Raw genomic sequence first — 27,095 nt, 5'->3', positions numbered from 1 at the left:
GCTGTGACCTTCACCCTCCCCCCTCCAAGATTCTGATGTAATTGCTAGGAGATGGAGCTATGATATCAACATTAAAAAACAAAATGAACAAACAAAAAACTGTCCGATAAATTTTTTACATGGCAAGAATTGAGAACTACTAGTTTAGATAATACTGGAACTGAAATTGGACAAATTGGTTCTTCTTGAAACATTTAGCACCATTTATAATAAAGATTGCTTTATTTCTGATTTCAAATATATAGAATAAACAAATGAGTTTCCTGGCATTCTCTGGTGTTTAAACTAAAAAAAAGTCAAGTTCTCGAGGCTTAAATTTTGAGTTAACACCTACACATATGTTGTGACAAATGCATTTGTAATATAATTGGCCTCCAGTTTCCAGTCCTGTCTGCCTAGTGCTAAGGATGCTGTGTTCACATCTGAAAAAGTAAGTTCTTCGGAAACAGTTATTAAACATTCCCTGAGGGTGGAGCATGAGAGGAAAGTGTTGACCTTTCTTCCAGAGGCTAAGCCAGTGCTAGAAACGAAGCTGTGCACCAAAATACGGCCCCAAATCTCTAGGCACCAAATCTAATCCAACCAAGACTGTTTTCTAGGTACTCTGCAGCTGGCTATCTTGAGTCATAGTAGCTCAAAAGCGGTATAGCAGGAATGTTCTTTTCACTTTGTTCATGTTTGAGAGCCCCTTCAAGGAAGCTTGTAACAAATTACAGCATGATAGAGACTCAGTGATACAGGGAGAACTCTGACTTAGAAAGATAGAGAAATGATGTGATAGAGTTTTCATATCTGTAGCCCTTCCCTTTCCTCATCCCTTGGCAACTCCTTTCTCTGCTTATGATACCAGTAAGTCCTATTCACTGGATACCACACTTTAATTTATTTTTTATTTTTTTTTTATAGATTTTATTTATTTATTTGAGAGAGAGCGAGCGAGATAGCGAGAGAGAAAGCATGAGTGGGGGAGAGAGGGAGAAGCAGACTCCCCACTGAGCAGGGAGCCCAACATGGGGCTCGATCCCAGGACCCTGGGATCATGGCCTGAGCTGAAGGCAGACGCTTAACTGACCGAGCCACCCAGGCGCCCCTGCCCCACTTTGTTTCAGCATTTACTTCATCCAGTCCTATAACTATAAGTAGTAGTAACATCTATATATAGAAGGTTTAGTGGGTATAGATTGTTTTCTCTCAACTTCTGGATAATCCATAGTGTCCCACATTAGTCATTTATACCTTCATGATTTTTGTTATTTATGTATCACTAATAACATAATCTAATTTTTTATATCACTGTCACTCGTTTTTTAAAAACTTAGTTTGATTCCAAATAATGGTATCCACAAAATAATGGCATTATTTGTTAGATTCATCTATTTTTAATACACCTTAAAAGAAATCCATTGCAATTAGTACATTTTTAAAAAATGTACATTCGTGCACATGAACCATAATTTGGGAAAAATCACGATTATCTGTCATCCTGCAAATAATACCTAAATAAGTTAGTATTCTTTTAGGTGCAAGTAATAAAACACCCAATCCAACTGATGTAAGCAAAAAAAAAAGGAACATATGGCTCATAAGCAGCTTTATACAGCTGTCAAGTCCTGCCCCTTTGCCTAGATGGATCTCAGGTTACCTCCTCAGAAGTGGCTTTATTTCAGGCTCCACGTGTTTTCAGCTAGACCTCTGACATTCTTATGCTTGCATCATTATGATACTCAAGTAGGTGAAAAAAAGAAGTTCAGTATCCTCAGGAGTTAAACAGAAGTCCCATAATTGAGTTTTAATCATCTTCATTGGCTTGAACTGGATCATATGCCCAGATCTGAAAAAATGATTTCGTCCAGGCCAGTGGGATGCATTGATTATCCCATAGGGCAGGAGAGTCTATCTTCCTCTAAGCACATGGGCTAACAGCAGGGGTGAATGGTTTATCCAAAGTATGACTCGGTTGTTTCTTTCCCCCCACAAAAAGGAGGAATAGACGCCGTGGGCAAAAACCAACAAAAATTTGCCTCAAAGTTATTTTTTCTTTCTCCTGATTATTTTTTGAAGATTTTATTTATTTATTTATTTATTTGTGAGAGAGAAAGAGAAAGAGAGAGAGCACGAGCAGGGGGTGGAGCAGAGGAAGAGAGTGCAGACCCCAGCTGAGCACGAAGCCCCATGCGGGACTTGATCTCATGACCCTGAGATCATGACCTGAGCCAAAATCTAGAGTTGGCCACTTAAGCGACTGAGCCTCCCAGGTGCCCCCTTTTCTCCTGATTGTTATGTATAACCTTTATGTATATTGTTCTTACTCATAATCTTTTGTATCTACCCTTTTCTATTCACCTAGTTGTAGATATATGCTTATTAATATTTTATGGAAAGAGCTATACTGAACAAGACACAGAACTTCATGTAAATTTGCAAAGCTTATAAAAGGAATAGAAAACTTGGTATCCTTGCAGTTAAAGTCTAAAGTGGGAAACAAAGGCTAGATTGTATTAGATTAGATTAGATTAGATTAGATCCATCCGTCTATAATAAATACTTGAATTTTCTTCTGTGATAGGTGCCTCAACATATTTGATTTATGGCTTATAGGTAATACTCTAATTGCTTTAATTATTAACAAATACTATACTATTATGCTTTTACATAGATGATCTCATTTGAACTTTACACTTTGGTGAGCTAGATATTATCTTAACTTTACAGGTGAGAAAACCTGAAGGTTTAGAAAGGTTAATTAACTTATACAACTAGTCATTTACACAGCCAGTAAGTAATAGAGATTGGATGTAAATCCAGGTCTTTCACCTTCAAAAGCCAAGCACCTATGACTAGAAATGCAAGTATGAAGGTAATAGGGGAATCCAACTCATACTCCAAGGTTTTGAAGTTTTTACCTATAGATTAGAAACAACCCACTTTATTGAGTTGGAATTTTCTACCTGTCAGTAGTCTTTTGACACTGGCATTTTGTATCTAAGAGGTAAAAACAACAGATAGAGTCAATCAACTTATTTGTTGAGAGAATAAATCAAAATAGCTATCTGACATTGTTTAGAGTAAATTAGAAATTGATTGACAAAATTTTAGCTTTCAAGTCTCTGGGTTAATTAAAAAAACCCATCTGATAAAAAGTAAAACACTCCCTTGCTGAACCTAAAACAGTAAAAGCAGGATCACATCGTTATCTTACAGTTGGAAAAGTTTTGCAGCAATTAGATACTGTATGGTGAATTTGTGCATGACATTTGATGCTGAGATAAGGGGTCTGAGCATTACTTAGGCAGAATTGAAAAGGGACCATAATAGAGGTGGTATGTATGCCATCGACAGTGGTGGCATAGATTGGGTGAAGTCTGAAAAAAGAGAAAAGAGAAAATGCAACAAAGTAAAAAATTGAAAGATAGTTTTGAAAAATAAAAACTTATGAAAGAAAAATTCAAATGCCTCAGGACAGTACCAGGCCTTCGTCACAGCTCTCTGAGAGTTGTTTGAAATGTGGCAGGTGCAATTATCCAGAGATTTAGCACTATGTTAGAACATGATCTCTTGATTCTGTGCATATCTTAGGGACGGGGCCAGTTTTTTGGTATCTTTGTTTTAGCTTTAGAATAAATTGGAAATGATTTTTTTGAGGTTGGTGAGGCGCTGAGCTATTGGGGTAGAAAATGAAGGTAACTCTCGCTGAAATGATTTCTTCTCAGGCATTGTGAAAAGACAATGGAATACATTTTAAGAAATATGGTCTCAATTTAGTTACTTGGGGAAAGGAAGAAAAGGACTCTAGGAGAAAACATTTTTAACTTTTCCTCTTTTTAAAGTGAACCTTTTACTTGTTTGGCCTTATACTTGAGAAAGTAGATTGTGAAGAATCGTATTAAGAAAACTTAGTCATCAAGTGATTTAACTGCCGTTACTGATTATTTATTGTTCTGTCCTTCATATACGCCTCTTTTCTGTTTTATTTTATTTCTGTAGATGTCACTAATTCATTTTATTTTTTCATGCCCTACTTAATGCCCTCACTGAATTTTGAGAGCATCACCCCTCTTAAGGCTTATTCAATTGTACACACCACTTTTTACTATACATGGTGGTTGCACTTCATGGAGCATATGCTTTAACTCTGGGGTGATATTCAAAAGAGTCATTATGGGCACCAGCCAATCAGAATGAATACCAGCCATTGTGCTGTAAGAGCATGCGTGTTGGCCGCGGCATAGGTCAGTCCACCCTTCCCCTAAATCACAGCGTTCTACAGAAATTTGCTTACAAGTAAGATGGGCCAGTTTAGAACTTCCATCTTCATGATCTGCTCAGGTGAAAGTCTTTCCTTGCCTATAGGTAGATGAGTTTATTCTGAATGACATGAAATACATTTCTCTAGTCTTCTTTTCTTTTACACATGGACTGAAATTGTAATTCTTTAGACGATGTAAATCTAGATAGATAACTTATGCATCAGGCAATTTGAAAATTGTTTGAATGATGTATAATCATGCAATTTCCATTCAACATGGATTCCAGTGTTTAAGCTTTTCATTTCAGCATCTTAGATGATCTTTGAACAAGGGATTCACACAGGCAGAAGAGAACCTGAGGAATTACACATGACTGGTGCCACTGTTCATAAAATGTTCTGTTTTTCTGTCCTCTCATAAAGATTCTGGAATCTGAAATCTCTGTAATTCATATTTTTTTCGTTCTTTTGAGTGGACATCCAATGCTGTGCAGATTTCCAGAGACAATTAGATTAAAGTGATATAATTTTCATTTTTAGCACATTTGCAGCTTTTTTTTTTTTTTTCTAAGGATGACAGTCTCTTTCATTTCTTAAATATGCAATGTTCCTATTTCTTCTGGCCTGGTCTGTACTATCCATAGGTATTGATAATGTTCAGCCTCTAGTTCTCAGATTACTTTCTCACTGGGTTATCTTTTATATTGTAAATCTTCATTTTGGACTCCAAGAATCTTTGTTTCAGATATTTGGAGGACTATAATTCATATATTAGGGACTAGAAAACATAAAGTCAGAAACAAAGAAGACATAGAATCAGCTTGAAGTAGGGAACAACTAAGTTAAACATGAGGAAACGCTTTTAGTACACATAGCTTGTGGTTCTCTAACCTCGATGAAGATATCAATTTAAAGAATAATTTAGGGAAAAATAGCTTCTAAATCAAAGAGAGTATTTAGCAGCAAAGTTGATTTGCTTTGTCATAGTTTCATTTACCTTAATAAGTTTCTTTTTTCTTGTAGGTTATGACTTCTGTTCTGAAAGGCATAACTGCATGGAGAATTCTGTCTGCAGAAATCTGAATGACAGGGCTGTTTGTAGCTGTCGAGATGGTTTTAGGGCTCTCCGAGAGGACAATGCCTACTGTGAAGGTAATCCTTGTAATGATGTGTAGCTCAGCTGTATAAATTTCCTAGGATTACTGCATGCAAAATTTATTAATTTCCCAGGTTGTCAAGTTGATGGGCCCATTAAAAGCAGTGAATTTAATTTGAAGCATATTAATCAGCTAAAAATAATTATCTTTCAAATTAAAATTTTTTAGCTATCTGCTCTATGTCAGACTAATAAGTTAATATGGCTGGTTTCTTCAATTAAAATAATACTTCCACTGTGAAATTGCCTTCTTTTTTTCATAATTAGATGTTCAGATAGTTCACATATTGACATGATTACTGTGGCTTGCAGTTAGAATTGTAGTCACATTTTCCCAGACAATGTTGTCTAACAAAAGCAATCAATTAACAGGAAGACAGAGTACCCACCGCTATTTTTGTTTGCTGCTGTAAGTAATCTCAGTGGTTGTATTCATGCTCTGTGGTATTTAGTAAATAGCTCCAATGGAGTAAATAATTTCTAGTTATTTTTTTAGAATCTTAACTAATATCCAAGGTGGTTTATCCTCTCATGGAAACAGTCCAAATACTGTGAAGGGGTCCTTGACATTCACAAATACTATTCATGAAGACCCTGGAAGTCCATGAGATGTAGTAATTTATTTTTTCCCAGAGGCACAGATTTGAATGATTCTCATTAATTATGTGACTAGCTAGTGGGTCTAGCAAGTAAAAACACTGACACAGTGGTATTTGGACATTTGGAGTGTTCTAGACTTACCTTTTCCAAATGTCCAGAATGTGCCATTGGTCCTTGGAGACAGAAAACCTCCAAGGTATAAACTTGTCAGCCTCTGTTTAGCTACACGATGATTTATTGGCCCTTGGGAAACCAATTTCTATTGTTTCTGTTAGCTTTCAATAGATTTTTCTCTGCCTTAAAAGTCAGTATTTATTTTTAAAAATTGACCTTTTTTTCCAAAGTATTTCATTAAGTGCTTCTGATTCAGTCCTAAGAAAACCATTATATTTTTGCTGAAGGAAGGACATGTCTTTCCTTCCCCATTTACAGTGCAGATTTATTTACAATTCCTCCTTTTGAAAGGTTTTATACAACAAATGGATTTAAACTTACTTAGTAATGTATTTTTCATTATAATATTTGAGATCTTTAACATGTAATAAGCTCCACTGATATTGTCAAGGTGTATAATATGAAACCACATGATATAAACTCATGTGATACCTCTTTTTGAATCTTAATTTTGTGGTCATTATTCATATTTGGAGCTGCTTCCTTGGTTGCTGTTAAATACATTCCCTCACGTCATAAATATTTAGTAAGCACCTATTGTGTACCAAGCACTTTTCTGGGTACTGGATAGTGAATGGTAAATATGCTTCTGTGCTCAGGAGCTCACATTTTAAAGGGAAGGCAGAGAATAAGTGGGTAACCTAGAAATAGAGAAGGCATTTTCAGGTAGAAATATATAATAGGAAGAAAATGAAACAGGATGATGTGATAGAGATTGGGGATTAATTTAGATGAGATGGGCGGGGAAAATCTATGGGGCTTGAGGGGGTGGGGTTGACAGTTGATGTGAGACCTGATGATCAGGAAACACCACAGAAAGTTCTGGAACAGAGCCTTCCAACCAGAAGTGATGGCACGTAGAAAGACCCTAAGTGGGAATTATCTTGGATGTTCTAGAAACTAAAAGAAAGGATAATGTGATGCAGCAGATGAATCAGTTAAGATGCAGTTAAAGAATTAATTAAGGGCCAGGTAATGTAGAGAGGCTCGTAAGGATTTTAGGGGAATGACAACACTTGTATTGAGAAGGATAGCTATGGGTGCAGTGCCTTAGATTAACTAAATTGTAGATTATGGGGCTAACTATAGTGGGGAGAACAAAAGCAGACATAGGAAGACCAGTTGGAAGGCTACTGCAGTAGCCTAGGCAAAGATGTTGGTGATCTGGATTAAGGAAATGATAAAGGAGGGAGCATATTCTTGGTATTTTTTGAAAGTAGAGCTAACAACTTGCAGCTGGTTTATTGTGGAGGAGAATTGAAGAGGGATCATGGGCGGGGGCAAGATTTGGAGTTTGAACAACACATGGATGGTGTTGCTATTTATTGAGACAGGAAAGAATTCAAGAAAAGAGGCCAGAGATTTAGATTAAATAACTTTTCAAGGCAACCTACTGAAAATAGGTTTGTATCACTGTTCTCACCTATAAATGTGTAGCACAAGTTGGCAGCTGCTTTCCATTCTGAATGGATCATATTGAAAATTTGTAACTTTCTTCTTCAAGTTATTTCTTTGTCATTTAAAGATAAAATCTTCAAAAGTTAAGAAAATGATGGAAAAAGTGGTTGGTTTATTATTGAGATCTTGAATTTTTCATAATGAGGACTTCTAGTATTATTATCTTTTGTTATTCATGTTAAGAGGTTTTTTCCCCAGTATTCTGATCAAATTTGGTTTTCCTTTTCATTCTGTTATTGTTGTAGTTAACTCTAAGGATGTTTGACTTCTTAGCAACATTTTTAAAAAATTATTCAATTGCACATGTTGTCTGTCAGCTGGTTTTATAGAGTTCTGGTCCTCTAAGAAATTAGACCTGTGATCATGTACAAAACTAAGCGAGTGATGATTTGTAAGTGAGGCAAATGTTGTTCACCGAATCTGTGGGGCTGCTTTAATGATATGACTGTAATTGCGACTATTGATTTTTACCACAGTTTACTTGATAAGGGTTCAAATAGCACTGGTAAATGTTGGAGTTCATTTGTTCATTTGGCAAACATTTATTAAATGCCTACTTTGCTTTAGGCTACACTAGAGGTGAAGCAGTAAATAAGATATACCTGAGTGATACTGTCTCAGGCAAGAAAGATAATAAACAGGTCATTACACCAAAGATCATTTAATTGCACATGTGGCAAGTGCCCTGAAGAGAAATAGGTTGACAAGGGCTGATCTGGGTGGGTGGTGGTGCTTGAAGAAAATAGAGGTTTCTTTGGAAATCTGAAGATTAAGTAAACATCAGCTATGCATAGAGGTAAAGAGGGAAATGAAGGGAATTTCCTAGTGGAGGACTCAGTATGCCTCCAGGCCTCCAGGTGGAGAGAAACACTTTGTAAGAATGGCTAGAAGGCAGAGAGCAAAGGGAGAGGATGGATGAAGGGCAGCAGGGCCTTGAAGGGCACAGTAAGGACTAAGTAAGGGTTTCATGCTAAGAACAAGGGGGTAGGCAATGGAAGTTTTAAGCAGAGGAGTGCCATGATCACATTTGTATTCTGAATAAATCATGTCAGTTTCAGGCTGAATAGAGGTAAGACTGGATGTGGGAAACCAGGGGACGGGAGACAGTGGTAGCTTGCACTTAAAGTGGAGAGGGAGATATGGATGCATTCGAGAGCATTTGTGATTTAAAACCAGTCCTGCTGATTAACTGATGAGAGGAGATGATGAGGAGTGAGGTTTCAAGGTTGATGCTCAGGTTTCTGGCTTAAGCAATAGGCAGGTGCCGGTGCTGCTTACTTAGGAATCAGATTGGTTGGGAAGATCATCATGTTGGGTTGTGGTATCTATGGGACATCACAGTTGAGTAGTCAGGTGAATATACTTGGATGGTGAAGTTCAGAGAAGTTTAAGTTGTACATAAAATTTGGGATTTTTTGGCATATAAATGGTAGTTGAAGAACTGGAAGAAATTACCTAAGAGAGGTTTGAAAACTCCAGGGTTTGAGCATTTTATAGAAAATATGATGTGATTGGAGACAGCAAAGCTGTGGCTGAAATGTAGGAGGGAAGAAAAGAAGGCGGTGTCATAGAAATCAAGAGAAAGAGAGAATTTCAAGAAGAAAGGGGAATGCTTCTTAGAGAGCAGGAAAGATGAAGACTGAAAGATGTCCTTTGCATGGAACTTTATGGAAGACACTGAGGACATCAGCAATGGTAAATTGGGTGCAAAGGTGATGACGAAAGCCAGTTGGGAGCACATTGAATATTGCATCATGGGAAAAAATGGATCTGATGAAGGGACAGAGCTTCTTCCAGATGTATGCCTATGAAGGGAAGGAGCAAGAGAGAGCAGTAGTTCAAGGGAAGTGGGGCTAAGGAAGGATTTTTCTTCCCCACCTTCTTTTTTCCTTTTCAATTCTGTCTTTCCCCTCCCCTGGTACCTCAGCTATGTAGATGATAACTTCTCTTTCATGAATGAGTTTTGCAATTCCTTACATATTTATAAACATGGTTTAATATTAGGATTTTATGATTGGATGTCTTGTCCACCTTTTAGATATAAAGGATCTGAAATATTTGATAGTATATTGGCCTACTTCGTATTTCTTGTGAACTGTATGTTTACTGTATTTATTTTAAAAATTATATATTCATCTCCATCCATTCAGTGTCCCTCATTCCCTATAGATTCTTAGTGAAATTTTAGTACTTCCCCTTCATTTGGTCTCTTGTTAGTACATATAGTCTATAAATGTTGTCAAAAATTAGGTTGGCCATCATGTTTTTCAGAATGGCTCTTTGCTACATGTCTTCATTCTAAAATGAAAATTGTAGGACCTTTTGATGTTTTAACTATATCTTCCTTCTTGACATTCCACTATTCATTATTATGTTAGGACCACCTCGGCATTCCATGTCAGAGAGTGTCTTCAGAAGTTCTTCATTTGCTAACTTCTTCTCTTCGGTGCGTAATTGTTGCCAGGGATTATACTGTGTCAATCCAATAGTGCATTATGTTGAGGAAGCTTCTTCCTGATTCCCAAACCCCTTAAAATAATTGGCGTTATTGCTCTCCAAGCCTTTGGCGTTACACCAAGAATAGGAAAATAGTTCTGTGTGAGTCATTCATGTAGTTGCATATCACATATAATTACTGAAATTGGTAGTTGATACTAATGAACTCTGAAATCAGATTGTAAGACATTTCTTCGAATTAACAAAAATATAGTAAATTGCTTGGTATAATCCAAACTTCCTAAAGGAATAATCTTTTATTGATAGACCACTTTCTCTTGGATTCGTTTAAGCTCTTTCATTCTGACTGCTGCTGCCAGATAGTTTTTACTTCATGTCACTTTCTACTTAGTTTTTCTGTCTTTAGTGTCTCATCCCTTCCTACCCACCAGGACCCATTCTCCAGATTAATGTTTATAAAACACCATTTCTTCTATTTGCTAAGGTTAAGCTCCTTTGCTAAGGTTAAGGTTCCAAGGCTCTGTGGCCTGGCCCCACATAGTTACGCATCCATTTATCCTTAGCAGGTCACCTTTAGCTCTCTTAATTATTTCCTTTCCTCAGGATGGTTCCTCTGTGTTACGGATTGAATTGTGTCTCTCAAAAATTTATATGTCGAAGTTCTAATCCACAGTACCTCAAAAAGTGACCTTATTTGAAAATGGAAATGTTACAAGTATAATTAGTTAAGATGAAGTCATACTGGTGGAAAAGGACGGGACCATGCTCCAGTATGACAGTTGTCCTTATCAAGTGGGGAAATACAGACACAGACACAAGGGGAGAATGTCATGTGAGCATGAAGGCAGAGATTGCAGTGATGCACCTACAAGCTGTGGAACACCAGAGATTTCCAACAAAATACCAGAAACTAAGCAAGGGAACAAATTGTCCTTTACAGCCCTCAGAAGGAACCAACCTTTGAGACCTTGATTTTGGATGATGGTCCTACAAAATTGTGAGACAATAAATCTCTGTTGCTTAAGCCACTAGTTTGTGGTACTTTCTTTTGGTAGCTGTGGCTAATGTCTATAATCTGGCAGAAATACCTTTTGCTTTTTGGTCTGACTGTCCATGATTTAATCATACTTCTAGACTACTTACTTTTTTTTTTTTTCTGAAGACTTTCTTGATAAATTAAGCACACAGATTTAATTTCTAAAATCTATTTTAAAATTTTATCTGGCCAAAGAATTTGTACCTTGTTCTATACTGGTTTATATCCAGTTGTCCTCTTGTAATATACTTTCTTATAAACTGTACTATTTATTAAAGGACTCATGTATGCCTCTTTATATGTCTCCCACCTGTAAGTGTCTTGTCATAGACTGTTTATTTTCGTTGAATTCTTCTGAACTTCTAAAATAGAGATAGACAATGTAGAGTTTAAGAAATATTTGTTTATTGATGATTTGAAATACTTAGATATGCTGAACAAATGGGCACCTTTAGGCTACCTCATCACTAAAGAAGTATTGAGGACAAACATTGAACTTATCAAATTGTGCTCATATTGCATAAGGAAGGCTAATTGTCATATTGATTTTTTATAGGTAAAAAGGGATTCAGTTGTTTTAAATTGGTATGTTTTGGTCCTTACAGATTATTTTGAGTAGTGCAAGAGAAGGAATTCATTCATTTAAAACACTTGTTATTTATTAAATTATATGTGCACTGATAAATGGCAGGCATATTGAAAGGACCACAAATCCCGAAATTTCCCCATCTCTCTCTTGCTTTTACCTTACACTCTAAGTTTTTACTTAAGATTTTAATTCTATCTACAATTTGCAAAGCAACTCACTTGAACATTAAATGTCTGATGTGTAGTGGTGCTTAATTTAAATGCATTTTAATGTGGAGATTAGAATCTTTTTTTTTTTTTTTAAGATTTTATTTATTTATTTGACAGAGATAGAGACAGCCAGCAAGAGAGGCAACACAAGCAGAGGTAGTGGGAGAGGAAGAAGCAGGCTCCTAGCGGAGGAGCCTGATGTGGGGCTCGATCCCACAACACCGGGATCACGCCCTGAGCCGAAGGCAGATGCCCAACCACTGTGCCACCCAGGCGCCCCTGGAGATTAGAATCTTAATAAACATTTGTTTAGTACCTGCTATGTGCCAGGCATGGCACACCTGGGAACATAAATTATAAATTATATTTAGAAATCTACTTTCTGGGGCGCGTGGGTGGCGCAGTCGTTAAGCCTCTGCCTTTGGCTCAGAGCGTGATTCCAGCGTTCTGGGATCGAGCCCCACATCAGGCTCCTCCGCTATGAGCCGGCTTCTTCCTCTCCCACTCCTCCTGCTTGTGTTCCCTCTCTCGCTGGCTGTCTCTATCTGTCAAATAAATAAATAAAATCTTTAGAAAAAAAAAAAGAAATCTACTTTCTTTCTTTGTTCCTTTCATTCTTTTCTTTTCTTTTCCTTTCCTTTCCTTTCCTTTCCTTTCCTTTCCTTCCCTTTTTTTTTTTTTAACCTGCTACCAAAAGAACACTATCTCCTCTCATCTCCTTCCTGTCTTTTTAATGCAATCCTTTGGCTAAGGATACCTCTTCTCCCTTGTTTGTTCTGCATTTTGGGAGATTCTAGCCCATGTACGAAGTAGCGTGAACATAACTCTTAATGAAAACAAGTAATTTCCCTATTTTTTTTCTTATTTTGTGTTCTTTTTTCCTGCTATTGTTTGTCAATAGGGCTGTAATAAAAAATATCACCTAGTACTAATAACCATATGATTCTTAAGACACACTTAATATGCTTTCTAGATACAATATCTGATCACTTCCAGCAGTCCTATGATGCAGGCATTTTTATAGTATCCTGTTTTGTGGTTAAGAAAAGTAAAGAGCTTAGGGGCGCCTGGGTGGCACAGCGGTTAAGTGTCTGCCTTCGGCTCAGGGCGTGATCCCAGCGTTATGGGATCGAGCCCCACATCAGGCTCCTCCGCTATGAGCCTGCTTCTTCCTCTCCCACTCCCCCTGCTTGTGTTCCCTCTCTCGCTGGCTGTCTCTCTCGCTCTGTCAAATAAATAAATAAAATCTTAAAAAAAAAAAAAAAGAAAGAAAACTAAAGAGCTTAGAAATTAAATGATTTTTTTTTCAAAGATTTTTTTAAATTTATTTATTCGACAGAGAGAGACAGCCAGCGAGAGAAGGAACACAAGCAGGGGGAGTGTCAGAGGAAGAAGCAGGCTTCCAGCAGAGGAGCCTGATGTGGGGCTCGATCCCATAATGCCAGGATCACGCCCTGAGCCGAAGGCAGACCCTTAACGACTGAGGCACCCAGGCGCCCCAGAAATAAAATGATTTGCCCAAAATCGTTTACCCAGTAAACCCAGGCTTCAAATTCATATCATCTATCTATAAATTCAGTGTTTTTAAATTTTTACTACGTTTAATTTACTTATTTCATACCTAATGTAATTCTTATTTTTATAAATAAGAATAACATGTAGATTTTTCTTTAGAGAGACATCTTTTAAAGCAGCTAACTGGCCTTACAAATTGAATGTTTCTGAAAAGGAAAAATAATCTGTATTCTATCCAGAAAGCAGCTCATCGGTATTAGAGAATCTGTAATGAGCTGAAACCACGGTAAATAAACCACATAGGAAGACAATGGGAAAACAAACTTTCTCTTTCCCTCCTACCGTTCCCTCCTTCCTTCCGTTCTTCCTTCCTTCCTTCCTCCTATTTTTTCTCTCTTTCTCAGCTGATTACCACTTCACAAATAACTCATTTAGTGTGAATTTCTGTAATAGCCAGTATCTGCATATTATTAACTATGGAATATAGAGGCAATCTGGGAGGACTTCTTTAGGAAAGATGAGTGATAGCCCCACAGAGTTGCTCCAAGAGATATGAAGAGAAAGATGCAGAATGAGCTCAGTCCTCTGATTATAAACCCAGCACACAGTTCCCACTGGAATTAACAGGAGGCCTGTTAACAGAGTGGGAATAAATAACCAGAGGACTGAGTCCTATGGGATTAATTAGGGAATTCTAGTAGACACTGTAGCTTTCAAAATTATGGCTAATGATGCACTCTCTTGGTGTGTTATGGTAGAGTTTCTTAAATAAGAAGAAGCCCAAGGTTACTGTATTAATCAGCATTCTCCAAAAAAACAACCAATAGGACATATATTGACAGAGATTGATTATAAAGAATTGGCTCACGGAGGCTGAGAAGATCCCAAGATCCGCAGTCAGCAAGTTGTATATCCAGAGAGTTCATGGTATACTTTCAGTCCAAGTCCAAAGAACTGAGAACTGGGAGAGCCAGTGGTGTAAATTTCAGTTCAAGGGCAGGAGAAGACCAATATCCCAGCTCACAGTCAGGCAGGCAAAATATCCCTCTTACTCAGCTTTTTGTTCTCTTTGGGTCTTCCATTGATTGGATGAGGCCCATACAGGTTAAGGAGGAGATCTGCTTTCCTCAGTCCACCAATTCAGATGTTAATCTCATCCAGAGGCACCTTCACTGACACACCCAGAATAATGTTGGATTAAATATCTGGTCATCCAGTGGCTTACTTGGGTCGACAAATAAAATTAAGCATCAACGTTACAAATTAACAAAAAAAAAAAAAATGAGAGGAGTAAAAGTGTTTCTGATGTTTTCAAATATGAATTGAACTTTTAAAGGCATCATCTATTCATCCAACCAAGTGAAACAGTTGCCACATAAAACAGCTTTCAGAATTAATATGATACACTGATAACCAGCAAAGACATTGAATCAGTAATCAAAAAACTGCCAATAAACAAAAGTCCAGGACCAGGTGGCTTCACAGGTAAATTCTACCAAACATTTCAAGAAAAGTTAATACCTATTCTTCTCAAACTATTCCAAAAAATAGAAAAGGAAGGAAAACTTCCAAATTCATCATATGAGGCCAGCATTACCCTAATACCAAAAACATAAAGACTCCACTGAAAAAGAGAACTACAGGCCAATATCCCTGATGAACATAGATGCAAAAATTCTCAATAAAATACTAGCAAACCAAATCCAGCAATACATTTAAAAAAATCATTCACCACAGTCAAGTGGGATTTGTTCCTGAGTTGCAGTTGTGGTTCAATATTTGCAAATCACTCAATGTGGTACACCTCATTAATAAAGAATAAGAAACATATGATCCTTGCAATAGATGCAGAAAAAGCATTTGATAAAGTACATCATCAATTTGTGATAAAAACCCTTAATAAAGTAGGTTTAAAAGGAACATACCTCAACGTAATGAAGGCCATCTATGGAAGCATGAGTGTTCTTAGGCATTAAGGAACATCTATTTAACATGTTTACTATGCTGAGGAGATAAGTGTGTGTGTGTGTGTGTTGTTTTTCATAAAAATTATTCCTTCTCTGATTGAGAAGTTTGGTGAAAAACTTTTGAAAAGCACTATCAAGTGACCCAGCTAAATTTGAACTTGCATTAAGCAGTTCTTCTGAGCTCATTTATCATTTACTCTCTGTGATACTTAACTTCAGCTTTTGCTGACTCAAAAACAATTTCTATTCATTTGTAAACTTGCACATCATTAAGTTATTTAAATTGGAGGAAAAGGGCATTTTTTCTTTGAAGCCAGGGTCTGCTCTGATATGAAGGGAGGACTTTAAATTTTTTAAATCAAACCTAATAAAGAGTGCACTTCTCTGAACTTCTTCTTAGCCATAGATTCTCATGCAAAGGGAGTTGAAGAAACGATCGGTGCTGCCCATATACTATCCTTTTGAAACAAAATACTATAGTTGTGTGACTTTCATGGTCAACTGGTTTTTTTTCTTCCAAAGAATGCACATCTCTAAAAGATATTCATGCTTAAGTCTGTTGGAGTTCATGATCACTTTTGGATGCTATGTAAAGAAGACATTATGAATCAGCCATCAATTAATGATACATCTATGTATTAAATAGGGTTAAGAACAAGTACTTTTGAAAGAGGACCTCAGCTGCCTCCATTCTGACCTCACATTTTCTAGTTGGGTACTTTCCAGCTTGTCTCTTGGCTCAGGCTGAAGACCCTGAGGGCAAAGCATCCCCTAATGGGAACCAAAACTACCCTCTCAAGCAATAAGGACTGCCCTGAGCCAGCAAGCCCCCTGCCTGTGGTTGACCCCAGGATAATGATGAATTTGACCGTTGATACCCACCTGAACATACCTACCCATTTTTATCCCTCATTTGCCTTATATCAATCTGGAAGTACTTTTAGTACTTCAGATGGTCTTTGAGAGTCCACTGTCTTCCCAGTGTTGGCCTCACTGAAATACATTCCTTTCTGGTTTCATCACCACTCTTTTCTTTGCCTTTGGATTTTGTCAGGGTGAGTAGCCGAATCTGGCTTGTTTGGGACTCCCAGAGCCAGCTACACTTTCACTCCTGTGCTCCAGCTACTCTTTCTTCTCTCTGAGATGGAGCTATAGGCTCTTTTTGGGAATTTTGATTTATGATTGGTTTCTATCACTAGACTTCATTTGGCGACTCTTTGTTCGTTGCCCATTTATTCACAGTATTTGTCGAGCACGTGCTATATGTCAGGCCCTGAATGGGTGCTGGACATACAGCTGTGAGCAAAACTGATCAAGCTCCCTCTGTCATGGAGCTGAGTTTCTAGTAGAGGTAGCATTTAGAGTCTATGTCCATTTTCCAGATGCAGATGGAAATAAGAATTGTGATTGTTGGTTTTGTGCTTTGTTAATATAAGTAGTCCTGATTTTATTCTCTTTGGCAGTTATTTTTTAAGACCTTAGTACTCAACGTGCTGGTCCAAAGACCAATATAGGCCATTACCTGGAAGCTCACTAGAAATACATAATGTCATACTTTATCTCAGACCTACCGAATCAGAATCTGCATGTTTACAAGATCTCGGGGTGACTCCTGTGCATAAGAAAATTTGAAGAGTACTGGTTTAAGGCATACAGCTTATTTCATTGATTATCTTAATTAGTTGGTAGTATCCAATGTTTTTTAGCCATATGTTCAACTGGAGAGGAATTTCAGTGTTCAGAGTCTCCGTTTATTTTTATTGGTATACAATTTGGTTTCCTCGACATGGTTTCTTATGGTGTGGTTCAAGCTCCATCAAAATCACCTGAGGAGGCTGTTTAAAAAACAGATTCCTGGATGCAACCTTAATTCTGCTTAATTGGGTCAAGGTTGGCTCTCAGTAATCTGCATTTTTATAAGTTTACCAGGTGATTCTTATGCACATTAAGTTTGAAGAGGATTATTCTAGATTAATTCTGTATTGATATCCTTCTAAGGATGAGTTTTCAAGAATTATCATGATTTTTGAATCTATAGTTAATGTGCTCCTGCCTAGAAAGATGAATTATTGAGCCTGTGTAGTCCTATATTTTCTTTATCATGTGGTGGGGGTTTTAACCAGGGTTTTCAGCCTTAGCACTATTGGCTTGTCGGACTGGATAATTCTTTGTTATGCGGGGCTGTCCTGTGCCTTGTAGGACACTCAGCAGCATCCCTGGGCTCTACCCACTAGATGCCAGTAGCACACCCCTGTTCGTACCCTGTACTCCCAGTTTTGATAACCAAAAATGTTTTCGGACATTGTCAAATTTCCCCTGGAGGACAAAATTGCTCCCAGTTGAGAACCATTGGCTTAAATGAAGTAAATACTAGGAAGATAGCTGTATGTGAGCATGATACCTACCCTCAGTTTCTGCTACTATTATTAGATCTTTTTGAGGACTTTTGGTTTTATGCCAAAAGTGCAGGGGAGTTTATGTACGAGCATGTAAGGGCTGCCTGGCACTTCAGGCTGGTTTTACCAGGGAATATGGGAAAGACGTAATGTGATGATGGGGAAGAGGATAAACTCTGATATTTAGGATATAAACAAGATTACTGTAGGGCCTAGGTCCCAAAGAACAACAAAAAATTAGATAGAAGATTTTTTTTTTTTTCATTTTTGAGTAGCTCTGAACATGTAGAGTTCTGTAGCTTTGAGATGGGAGCTCTTTTAAAGGAACAAAAGTCGGGACACAGGGTTATGCACCAGCCTTGGCAGAGACTCAGAGAACATGGAAAAGGCCCAGAGAATGCCCAGGGGCAGGGCTGTAGGCAGTGATAGCAAGTATGTGTTGGTTTATTCCTGAACCCATAGAAGCACTCCGGGTACACTGAGAAGTAACGGGGGAGATGTTAAGGGAACGCTCAGATTCACCAGCAGCCATGGAAATTTGTTTCCATGGCCTGTAACATTATTACATTTCTGGTATGCTTTTGAGTTTTGTTTGTCCCCCTAGCCTCACCAGATTGTTTACCCTTGCATTTCTTTGTAGTTTGCAAGAAACATTTGCTGCCTGTCAATGTTAAAAAAGTATTGATAATTTTGTCATGCCTTTACTGCTCAATTGTGTCAATGCTGAAAAGTGACTGGGAACAAATACTTATTTTGTATACCCATCTTTTGCAAAAGAGTCAGTCTAGGACCTACATGGGTACTCTGCAGATTTACAGGGCAGCTACCTATAATTACATCTAAAAATATATGTCAGAAGAAATTTTGAGATTCAGCCAACAAATGAAAATGTAAAATGTTTATGTGGATCAAATCAAAATCTTTCCAGTTTTGACAAGTGGGGGCAGTTCTGTTGTTATGGAAAGAGCATCGCATAAGAAGACTTGGGCTTAATTCTTACCTCTGCAGTTTATCAACTGTGAGAACTTGCGCAAATCACTTAATATCTCTGAGCCTCAGTTTCCTCATCTACTAAATGGGCACATTTGTGTTATGAGGTTGGGAAGGCAGAGGTCAAATAAGATTAAATAAGATGAAGTATGTGAAAAATGCCTTCCAGAAAAATAAGTCCTTGGTAAAAGTTTGTGATGAAACATGTTCTTATTACAACAGTGTGTCAGTCAATTCACACAACATGAATTTATTTTTGGAACTAAGATGTTCACTCTAAGTTTATTGAAGACTTGAGGCAAAAATACTCTGAGAGTCCATATGATGATATTGTCTTATAGTTTAAGCCAATTATAATGAGGTCTTTAACTACTTCAGTAGCCAAGTTACCATGGATTATTTCCAATTCACTATGCCAAATTCCTTTCTAGTCTGAATAACTTCTAAAGTTTTTAGATATAGAGTATGCATAATTCATCCTCATTTTGCAAATTATATGATAAAACTTTAAATGTAACAGTGGGTATTTACGTTATTTTTCTGTAGATGAGTAGTAGCAGGATAAAATACCTGGTAATTATTTGCACGTTCTTGTTTATTAATACTAGGAAGAAAACGTCTACTTAGAATTAAGCAATTCATTATAGATCATTTGCACGTATCTTATGTGAATCGATGGTTTATTATTATTTTTTTGTTAAATGAAAATTATTTTTTAAAAAAGAATCTTTTCCCCTGGAAAAGAATCCATTTGAAGTGATATGTGGGGTGTCACATGATTAACAATTTTTAAAAATTTAATTGATGGACCTTTTGCAACTCCATTAAGTTTAAGGTCAGGTATAACTTAGAGATTATATTATAAATACCAGCTTTATCATGCCTTCCAAGAAATCTTAGTCGTGTGTTCTAGTTAAATCTGTTAACAGTCTTGAAGTCAATCAACAAACACTTGCTTGAAATGAAACCACTATTAGCATTCCCTTTGCAATTGTCTTCCTTTCTTCATGTATTCATTTGCTTCCAAGAAGAACCAACTCCAGTATAAAATAAGAGAATCGTATTGTATCAAGGACATCTGAAAAAAGGCTTGGAGATAGGAGATGGAAGTTTCAGCATGGTGAATGGCAGGCAACAGTATAGCTAGAAATGTGTGAGGATTGCAAAAATAAAACAAATCTGACTTTGATTCAGTGGCCCTGAGATTCTGTTTGGGATCCTTTGTGAAAACGTGATGCTGTGAAGATAAATGAAATGACGCAGTCAAAGCAATAGACATGAGAGTAAATGTTAGTTTCATTATCAATATCATGAATGGATATAGGAGTAAGTTGTTAGGAGGTAACACTTGCTGTGGATTGCAGGAAGCAGTTAGGCATAAATTAAGTGAACCTAACAGAGAAATGAGAGATTTGAGATACGTTACAGAAAAGGACTTGACTTGTTTGGGCAAATGACTGTCCAGAGCAGGAAGACCCTCATGTTTTTGGACATTATGGTCCAAAATTACATCTCTTACTCATTGGTAGGATATAAAAATAGATCCCTGGGATTTTAATAATACATAAGAGTATTTTCATTTTTATTTTTTATTCCATCTTAACTTTCCTCCAAGTAATTTTTCTTTGATACAAAGAATGTACTCCCAAACAGATTTTTACTCATTGTTCATATCTTTATTTTTATTATTTTTTTTAAAGATTTTTATTTATTCATTTGATAGAGATAGAGACAGCCAGCGAGAGAGGGAACACAAGCAGGGGGGTGGGAGAGGAAGAAGCAGGCTCCCAGCGGAGGAGCCCGATGTGGGACTTGATCCCGGAACGCCGGGATCACGCCCTGAGCCGAAGGCAGACGCTTAACGACTTCGCCACCCAGGCGCCCCCCTTTTTTTTTTTTTTTTAATTTTTATTTATTCATTTGACAGAGATAGAGACAGCCAGCGAGAGAGGGAACACAAGCAGGGGGAGTGGGAGAGGAAGAAGCAGGCTCCCAGTGGAGGAGCCCGATGTGGGACTCGATCCCGGAACGCCGGGATCACGCCCTGAGCCGAAGGCAGATGCTTAACGACTGCGCCCCCCAGGCGCCCCCCCCTTTTTTTTTTTTAAAGATTTTTATTTATTGTTCATATCTTTAAATAAGAACATGATAGTGAAGAAATGGGACTGGAGTTGTAGACTGCATATATTTGTTGGTACTGAGTTGTTGTGAGGTCATACTTCCTAATCAACATTAAACATTGATTAAGGTTGTCAAATTTAACAATGTAGTTTAGTCAGTGATTTATGTATAAACAAGCAATTGGAAATTGGAGTGGTTCCATATCTTTCATGAAAGCACTGATGTAATGTTTAGGTTAATAACTCTGAATAGGCATCAATTTGGATATTGTAATGACTGAAACTCTGTTTTTGGCAAAATAAATATATATTTGTTAAATTGGTTTTTAATATTTAAAAATACTAATCTGCGTTTGGAAAGAATGCCGTTCAAGTTGATGAATTTTCAAATCCAACGTGACAAGGCAATCTTTCAAATGAGCCTGTCTGTTCCTTAATTTCAAGCAAATTGGATTCAGCCAAAATAGCTACTAACTAGCCACGAATAAGCCCAGACAAGAAGTGCAGAAGTAGAGACAGATGGGATCCCCATGGCTAAAGAGGTTAGGGACACACTGGGGAGGAACTGGGACTTCATCTGGGCCTTGAAGAATGAATCCAATTTAGATTGGCAGAGGATAAGGGAAGAGAAAGAGCAAGATACATTTTGGAGTTTTTTTCTGCAACAGGAGATTTTATAGCCAGGCGTGGTAGATCGAACTGCTGAGATAGGACCAGATTGTGGAGGAACCATGGGTTATATGGAGTGATTCTAGTCAAGATTTGCAAACTACTAAGTTATCACAAACATTTGGGAAACTTCCCAACTTCATACAGATTCCTGAGCTATGAAAAGGGGGTAACTCTCTAAGAGCCCCCTAAGTCACAGGGTTATGAGAATTAGCGTATAATACATAGGCACCAGCAGAACCTAAGTGTTACAAAAATGTCAAGTGGTAGACCTGTGTGAGCATGGCTGCCAACCCTGCTGGGTGCTTTGCCCTGCTTGAGTAATCTTACTATGCATCCCAGCTCAGTTTCCTCTCATTCCCTACAATGATTATTGTAAACCTTCACCATTCCATGCAAATTTTTGATTCTACCCATTCTCTTATTCTCAGCAGGTAACTTCTTCACCAACAAAACAGAGAACAGACACTAACTTGTCTTCCTTCTGCTCCCCTTACATAAGCCCACATGCTTCACGCCCACCCTTTCTTCCTTCTCCTCAGTCTTGGTGGAATAGATACCCTTTCTCTTGGGAGTGATGGGTCCATCTGAGGACTGAATCTTCTCTCTTCCTGGCTTCAGAGGAAACTTATTCCATCCATTATCCCCCCAAACTCTGTTTTCACCTTATTTCCACTTGCTCCTTCCCATCAGCATTTAAATATGTTCACGTTTCTCTCTTAACCAAACATCCCTTCTAGCTTTTGTTTTATTGACCTTCCTCCCCTTTATATCCAAATTTCTGAAAGGTGTGATTGATTTTCACTGTCTCCGTTTCTTCATGTCAGAGGCTCTCCTTCACCTACTTCAGTCTAGATTTTTCATCTCCCCTCCCCTCCAAACTACCTTCACCAAGGTCACTGATAACTTCTGTAATGTTAAATCAGACCTCGTTCAGCCCACTTTTTGCTTGACCTCTAGGCAGCAATTAATTCTATTGATCACTCCCTCCTTGAAATACTTCTTTACCTTGTCTTCATGATACTACATTGTATTGATCAGGGATCAGAGTTGCAAACAACACGACCCACTCTGGCAGTTAAAGCAGAAAAGGAATATATTGAAGGATGTTAGGTGGCCCACAATAAATGTGACAAGACAGGTTTAGATGATGTTCAGGCAGGACCACACACTCACACCTGGATACAGATTCCACTCTCGGTGTCAACACTACAACTCACACAAATAGTGCATACTGTTCACTGATGACATCTGGGACCAGACTCCAGAACCCATACAGCTGCTACCGTCCTAAGTGTTGAATGCCTTCTCCACCCTGCTTGCTAGAGTTCACAACCTTGCTTTGTCATGAGTTCTTTTCTGAATTGAAGTTTCTCCTAAGTGCCCATGATGGGCAGTCCTAGGTTACAAGTCTGTAGACTAGCTGCCAAGTATGCTGAAATCTGAGTTGTGACTTCCATCTTGGGGAGATGGAGATTACCTCAAATATAGAAGGTGTGTTAAAAGGTGATTGCTGACCACTGTGTCAACTTTCGTCTACCTCCAACCCTCTAGTTTTGCTGCTACCTCTCTGAGCAATCTTTACAGTCTCCTTGCTTTACTTGCCCCTTAAATGTTGAAGTTCCCCAGGGCTCCATCTTAATTTTTTCTTCCTTATTCTGCACCCTATCCCTGGGTGATGTTGTCTAATACTATGGCTTTAATTACTTTCGGTGTGCTTGAGGCTCCCAGATCTTGACTTCCAGTCTTGTGTTCTCTCCTGGTCTCTCTCTCTCTATCTGTGTCCCTCCATAGAAATATATCCATATCTCTCCATATAGATATCTTTCTCCCTCTCTCTCTCTCTCTCCATATATATATATATATATATCCGTATCTCCACACCTTCTCCATATGCAACCAGAATATACTGTCCCAGACACAGGAAACCAAACTACAAGTGAGCTTATTCCCAACTTCCATTTTGCTCTTCTCGAATCCACCTTGCAGTTTAAAAAGTTCTTGCTTAGCGACTTAATGTCATTTCATTCACTCTCACCCTTTAGAGGAGAAGCATCCCCTCCACCACACCCCCCAAACACACACACATGCATGTGCCTATATGGGCAGACAGCGTTTCTGGAAGGCTGCACAGGGAATTGGTAAAAGTGGTTAGGAGATTTGCTGTGGGACAGTTGAGTGGCTGCGGGTTGGCCTCACTTTAATTTTGCACTCTGTTGCCTCTTTTCAAGTTTATACTCTGTGTACATATGATATATTAAAAAATGATTTAAAAAACGTCAATAGATTCCCACTGATCATAGGATAAGGTCAAATTCTTTTGTGTGTCTTGCAAGGTCCACACACAAAATAGCTCCTGCTTACTTCATTAGCCACATTTAACATTTGCTATTGCTTGAACATACCAGATTCTCTCACCTTCCAGCATAGTTCCCTTGTTTGAAACGCTCGCCTCTTTCCCGTCTCACTTGGCTAACTCTACTTCTCCTTTAGTCCTCTGCTTAGACGTCACACCCTCTTGAAAGCCTTGCCTTGCCTGTAAGATTTGGAGCGCTCACGTTTTGTTCCAAATGTGGCCCTATTGCTTATCAAATTCCCACAACATTTAAAAAAGTCATTAGTTGTCTTTGAGAAGGACCGTAGCTCTGCAAAGACACACACCACATCTGTCTTCTTCAAGGCCATGCTATTGGTATTGCCATTAATACCTTGGGAAATAGTAAGAATTCAATAAATACTGCTTACATGGATAAACTACTCCTGCTTTTGTTTCCTCAGCACCTTAGTAGTCCAAATGATCTCACCTTTCCCCACAGGTGTAATTTTATGTTCCACTCTCAACCGTGTCTCAAATTTTCCTACTGCGTGTCTCCATGTGTTTTAAATGCAGGAATGCTAAAGTTAGGAATAATGTATCCTATTAAAAGTAGCAAGAACAATGATATAATACTAGAGATTTACTCTTGAGGAATGCACCGTACAATTTACAATGAATGAATTTAAAAAGATGAATGAAGAAAATATATGGTTTTTATTTTGAGATGTCAAAAAATCATGTGCTTCAGTAGCACATGATAGATACAGTTTTTAATACCTAAAAATTAATATTTGATAAACTTGTTAATGCCACTGACTTCAAAATAAGATTGCTTGCAGTTCCTTTTAATGTTAGCCTATTTGTAAATGACATTTTAATTTATTCTTTACTGATTTTTCACTGAGCAGCCTGCTTATACTTGCAAATTTTTTTTTTATTTTCAAAAATACTCTTATCGTCCCAAATGTTATTCTCAAATCCCTTTCCAGAATTACATTTCTCAGAACTTAGGCTTTTTCCTGGTTTATGAATTAAGTCATTGATCTCTTTGCCAACTTTGCCAAGCCAGTTTTTCACAGCTGGTGGGCCAAGACTTAGCAATTCTAACCCATACCAATGCATGCTCATCTTCAATATGTGGAGTCCTTGCTGGTGAGCTGCATGCTTCAAGATTTTATTGGCTGAGCAAGAAAGCATTAGTGTTCATTAACATGCTAATATAATCCTTTTATAGGGCAAAATTGAGATAAAGTACTGTAGCCTTAGAGATATACCATGCTTTTTTAAAAAATGGCATCAGTGACATACAAAGCATAAGATGGGGGGGGGGGGGGCGGATAGCCGGGTTGTGTGGCAGAAGCCCGCAGGGGAGGGGGCACATCATACCTGAGTGCCCACTGCCTCCAAGGATTGTCTCCAAGGAGATGACTCTATAGGCCAAAAGGAACATTAATGTGGGATCTGGGGCCTGGAAACTGTTGTTATTTTGATTTCCACTCATTAGCTGTGTAAACTTGTGTGGGAGGGATCTTCCAAAAGCCCAGATCTGATTCAAGGAACCCTCTCCCAAAACCTTTCCCATTTCATATAGGATGAAGTTCAAATTTTTTAATGTGGCTCATGAAAGTTCCACGATCTGATTCCTGCCACCTTCTTAATTTGTCTTTGGCATTTCTTTGCCCCCCATGTCTTTAATTGTAAATGAATGCGGTTAGGTTAGATGATTTCTGTAGTTCCTTTCAGGTCTAGAAATCTGTGAGTCTGAATAATTACAAAGTCAGACGCAGCTTCAGATAGGATAAAAGGGAATTTATAAACTTCTGTTTCTAAAATAGATCAGCTTGAATTATCCTGGGGCAAGAGAGGTTGTTCAAGTATAAGAAACACAGTTTACTTATGCTTTTCAAGTTTGTTGGAGTATGACTGTGTAGGATACAAAATCCTGGAGAATCAGATTCTCCCCTGCAACCATATAAATCGTGTTCTCTTTGTTAGAATTGTAAAGTATGAGAGCTGGTAATGACGTGGAAACCTCTAGCCTTTGTTTTTATAGATGATGAAATGAGGGTCCAGAGAGATGAAATGGCTGTCAGGCTTATAATAGAGCCAAAGTGGAGAATCCCGCCTTCTTTATTCCCACTGCAGTGTTCTTCCCCTGCAGGACTGTATTTTACCACAGGGGCTCATGTTTACTGTTCTTACAAAAGGCTCATGTCTAAGTAAATGCCTGGGCAATGTACTGGGAAGACAAAGGATTTGCTCTGCCAAGTGGAGCTCCAGGTCAGACCAGTGTGAATTAGGATACTTATCCTTTTTCCTTCTAGATGAAAAGCCATGAAAGGATTCATTGATTCATCCAGAGATTTTTAGTGAGGGCCAGCCATTGTCCCAGAACAAGCTCTCTACCCTCCTGAATCTTATATTCCAATAGAGAGAGACAACAGACATACCAACAAATAATTTAATAGGATATTTTCAGACACTGATAAGTAATGTGGAGAAACGGGGGCTAGGGAGGTTACTGTAATTTAATGAACTTCTCCTCACCTCGATTGTACCTCTCTCATCAGCTCCACAATTGCTTCATCTTACCAACTCTCGTGAGATTTACTTTTCTGTGCCACTTCCTCTACTCCCTTCCTTACAAATGCTTTCATGTTTCCACATCACAGCAAGGAAGATACGTTTCTCGTGTTTGTTGGAGATTTAAGTGCATTCCCGTTGTGTCTCCTCTCCCATAGCTGTATTTCTGTTTTATTTCCTGCATAAACTCCAACCAAATGGAATATTCATTGTTCCTCAGTGTTTCATGTCTTTGCTGCCTATGCTGCCTACACTAGACTCCAATGTCTACAATCTTCCTGCTCATCTTTGAGCATCTTTTTTTTGACAGGAAATTGTTCCGTGGCAGCCCCCTCGTTCTGTGTATAAGTCTGTCGCTTTAAGCCTACTTCTTCAAAAATATACTTTACGCCCTGCCACACCACCCAGCAAATTGTCCTTGGTTGTCTCTGCTCTTAGTCACCAGCTTTTCTCTGAATACCAGTCCTGGTACTGAGCACATTCTTTCCTCTGTCCCTTCCCTTCCCTTCCCTTCCCTTCCCTTCCCTTTCCTTTTCTTTCTTTTCTTTTCTTTTTTCTTTTCTTTTCCTTTCTTTTCTTTTTTCTTCTCTTCTCTCTTTTTTTTTAAAGTTTT

General features: G+C 38.1%; 1 protein-coding gene across 3 annotated transcripts in view; it reads left to right on the top strand.

Moving 5' to 3' along the window:
* The window catches only part of NELL2 (neural EGFL like 2), a 377,959-nt gene that overhangs the window by 207,402 nt on the left and 143,462 nt on the right, over nucleotides 1–27,095 (top strand). For all 3 annotated transcript variants that reach the window (XM_057318980.1, XM_026502054.4, XM_057318979.1), the window contains one exon: nucleotides 5,270–5,398. In XM_057318980.1, the coding sequence (XP_057174963.1) occupies nucleotides 5,270–5,398 (129 nt within the window). The remainder of the gene's footprint in view (nucleotides 1–5,269; nucleotides 5,399–27,095) is intronic.

The sequence above is a fragment of the Ursus arctos genome, unplaced genomic scaffold (genome assembly GCF_023065955.2).
Source record: "Ursus arctos isolate Adak ecotype North America unplaced genomic scaffold, UrsArc2.0 scaffold_26, whole genome shotgun sequence".
Taxonomy (NCBI): domain Eukaryota; kingdom Metazoa; phylum Chordata; class Mammalia; order Carnivora; family Ursidae; genus Ursus; species Ursus arctos.
The sequence above is the reverse complement of the archived record's forward strand: the minus strand, read 5'-3'. Positions and strand labels throughout refer to the sequence as shown.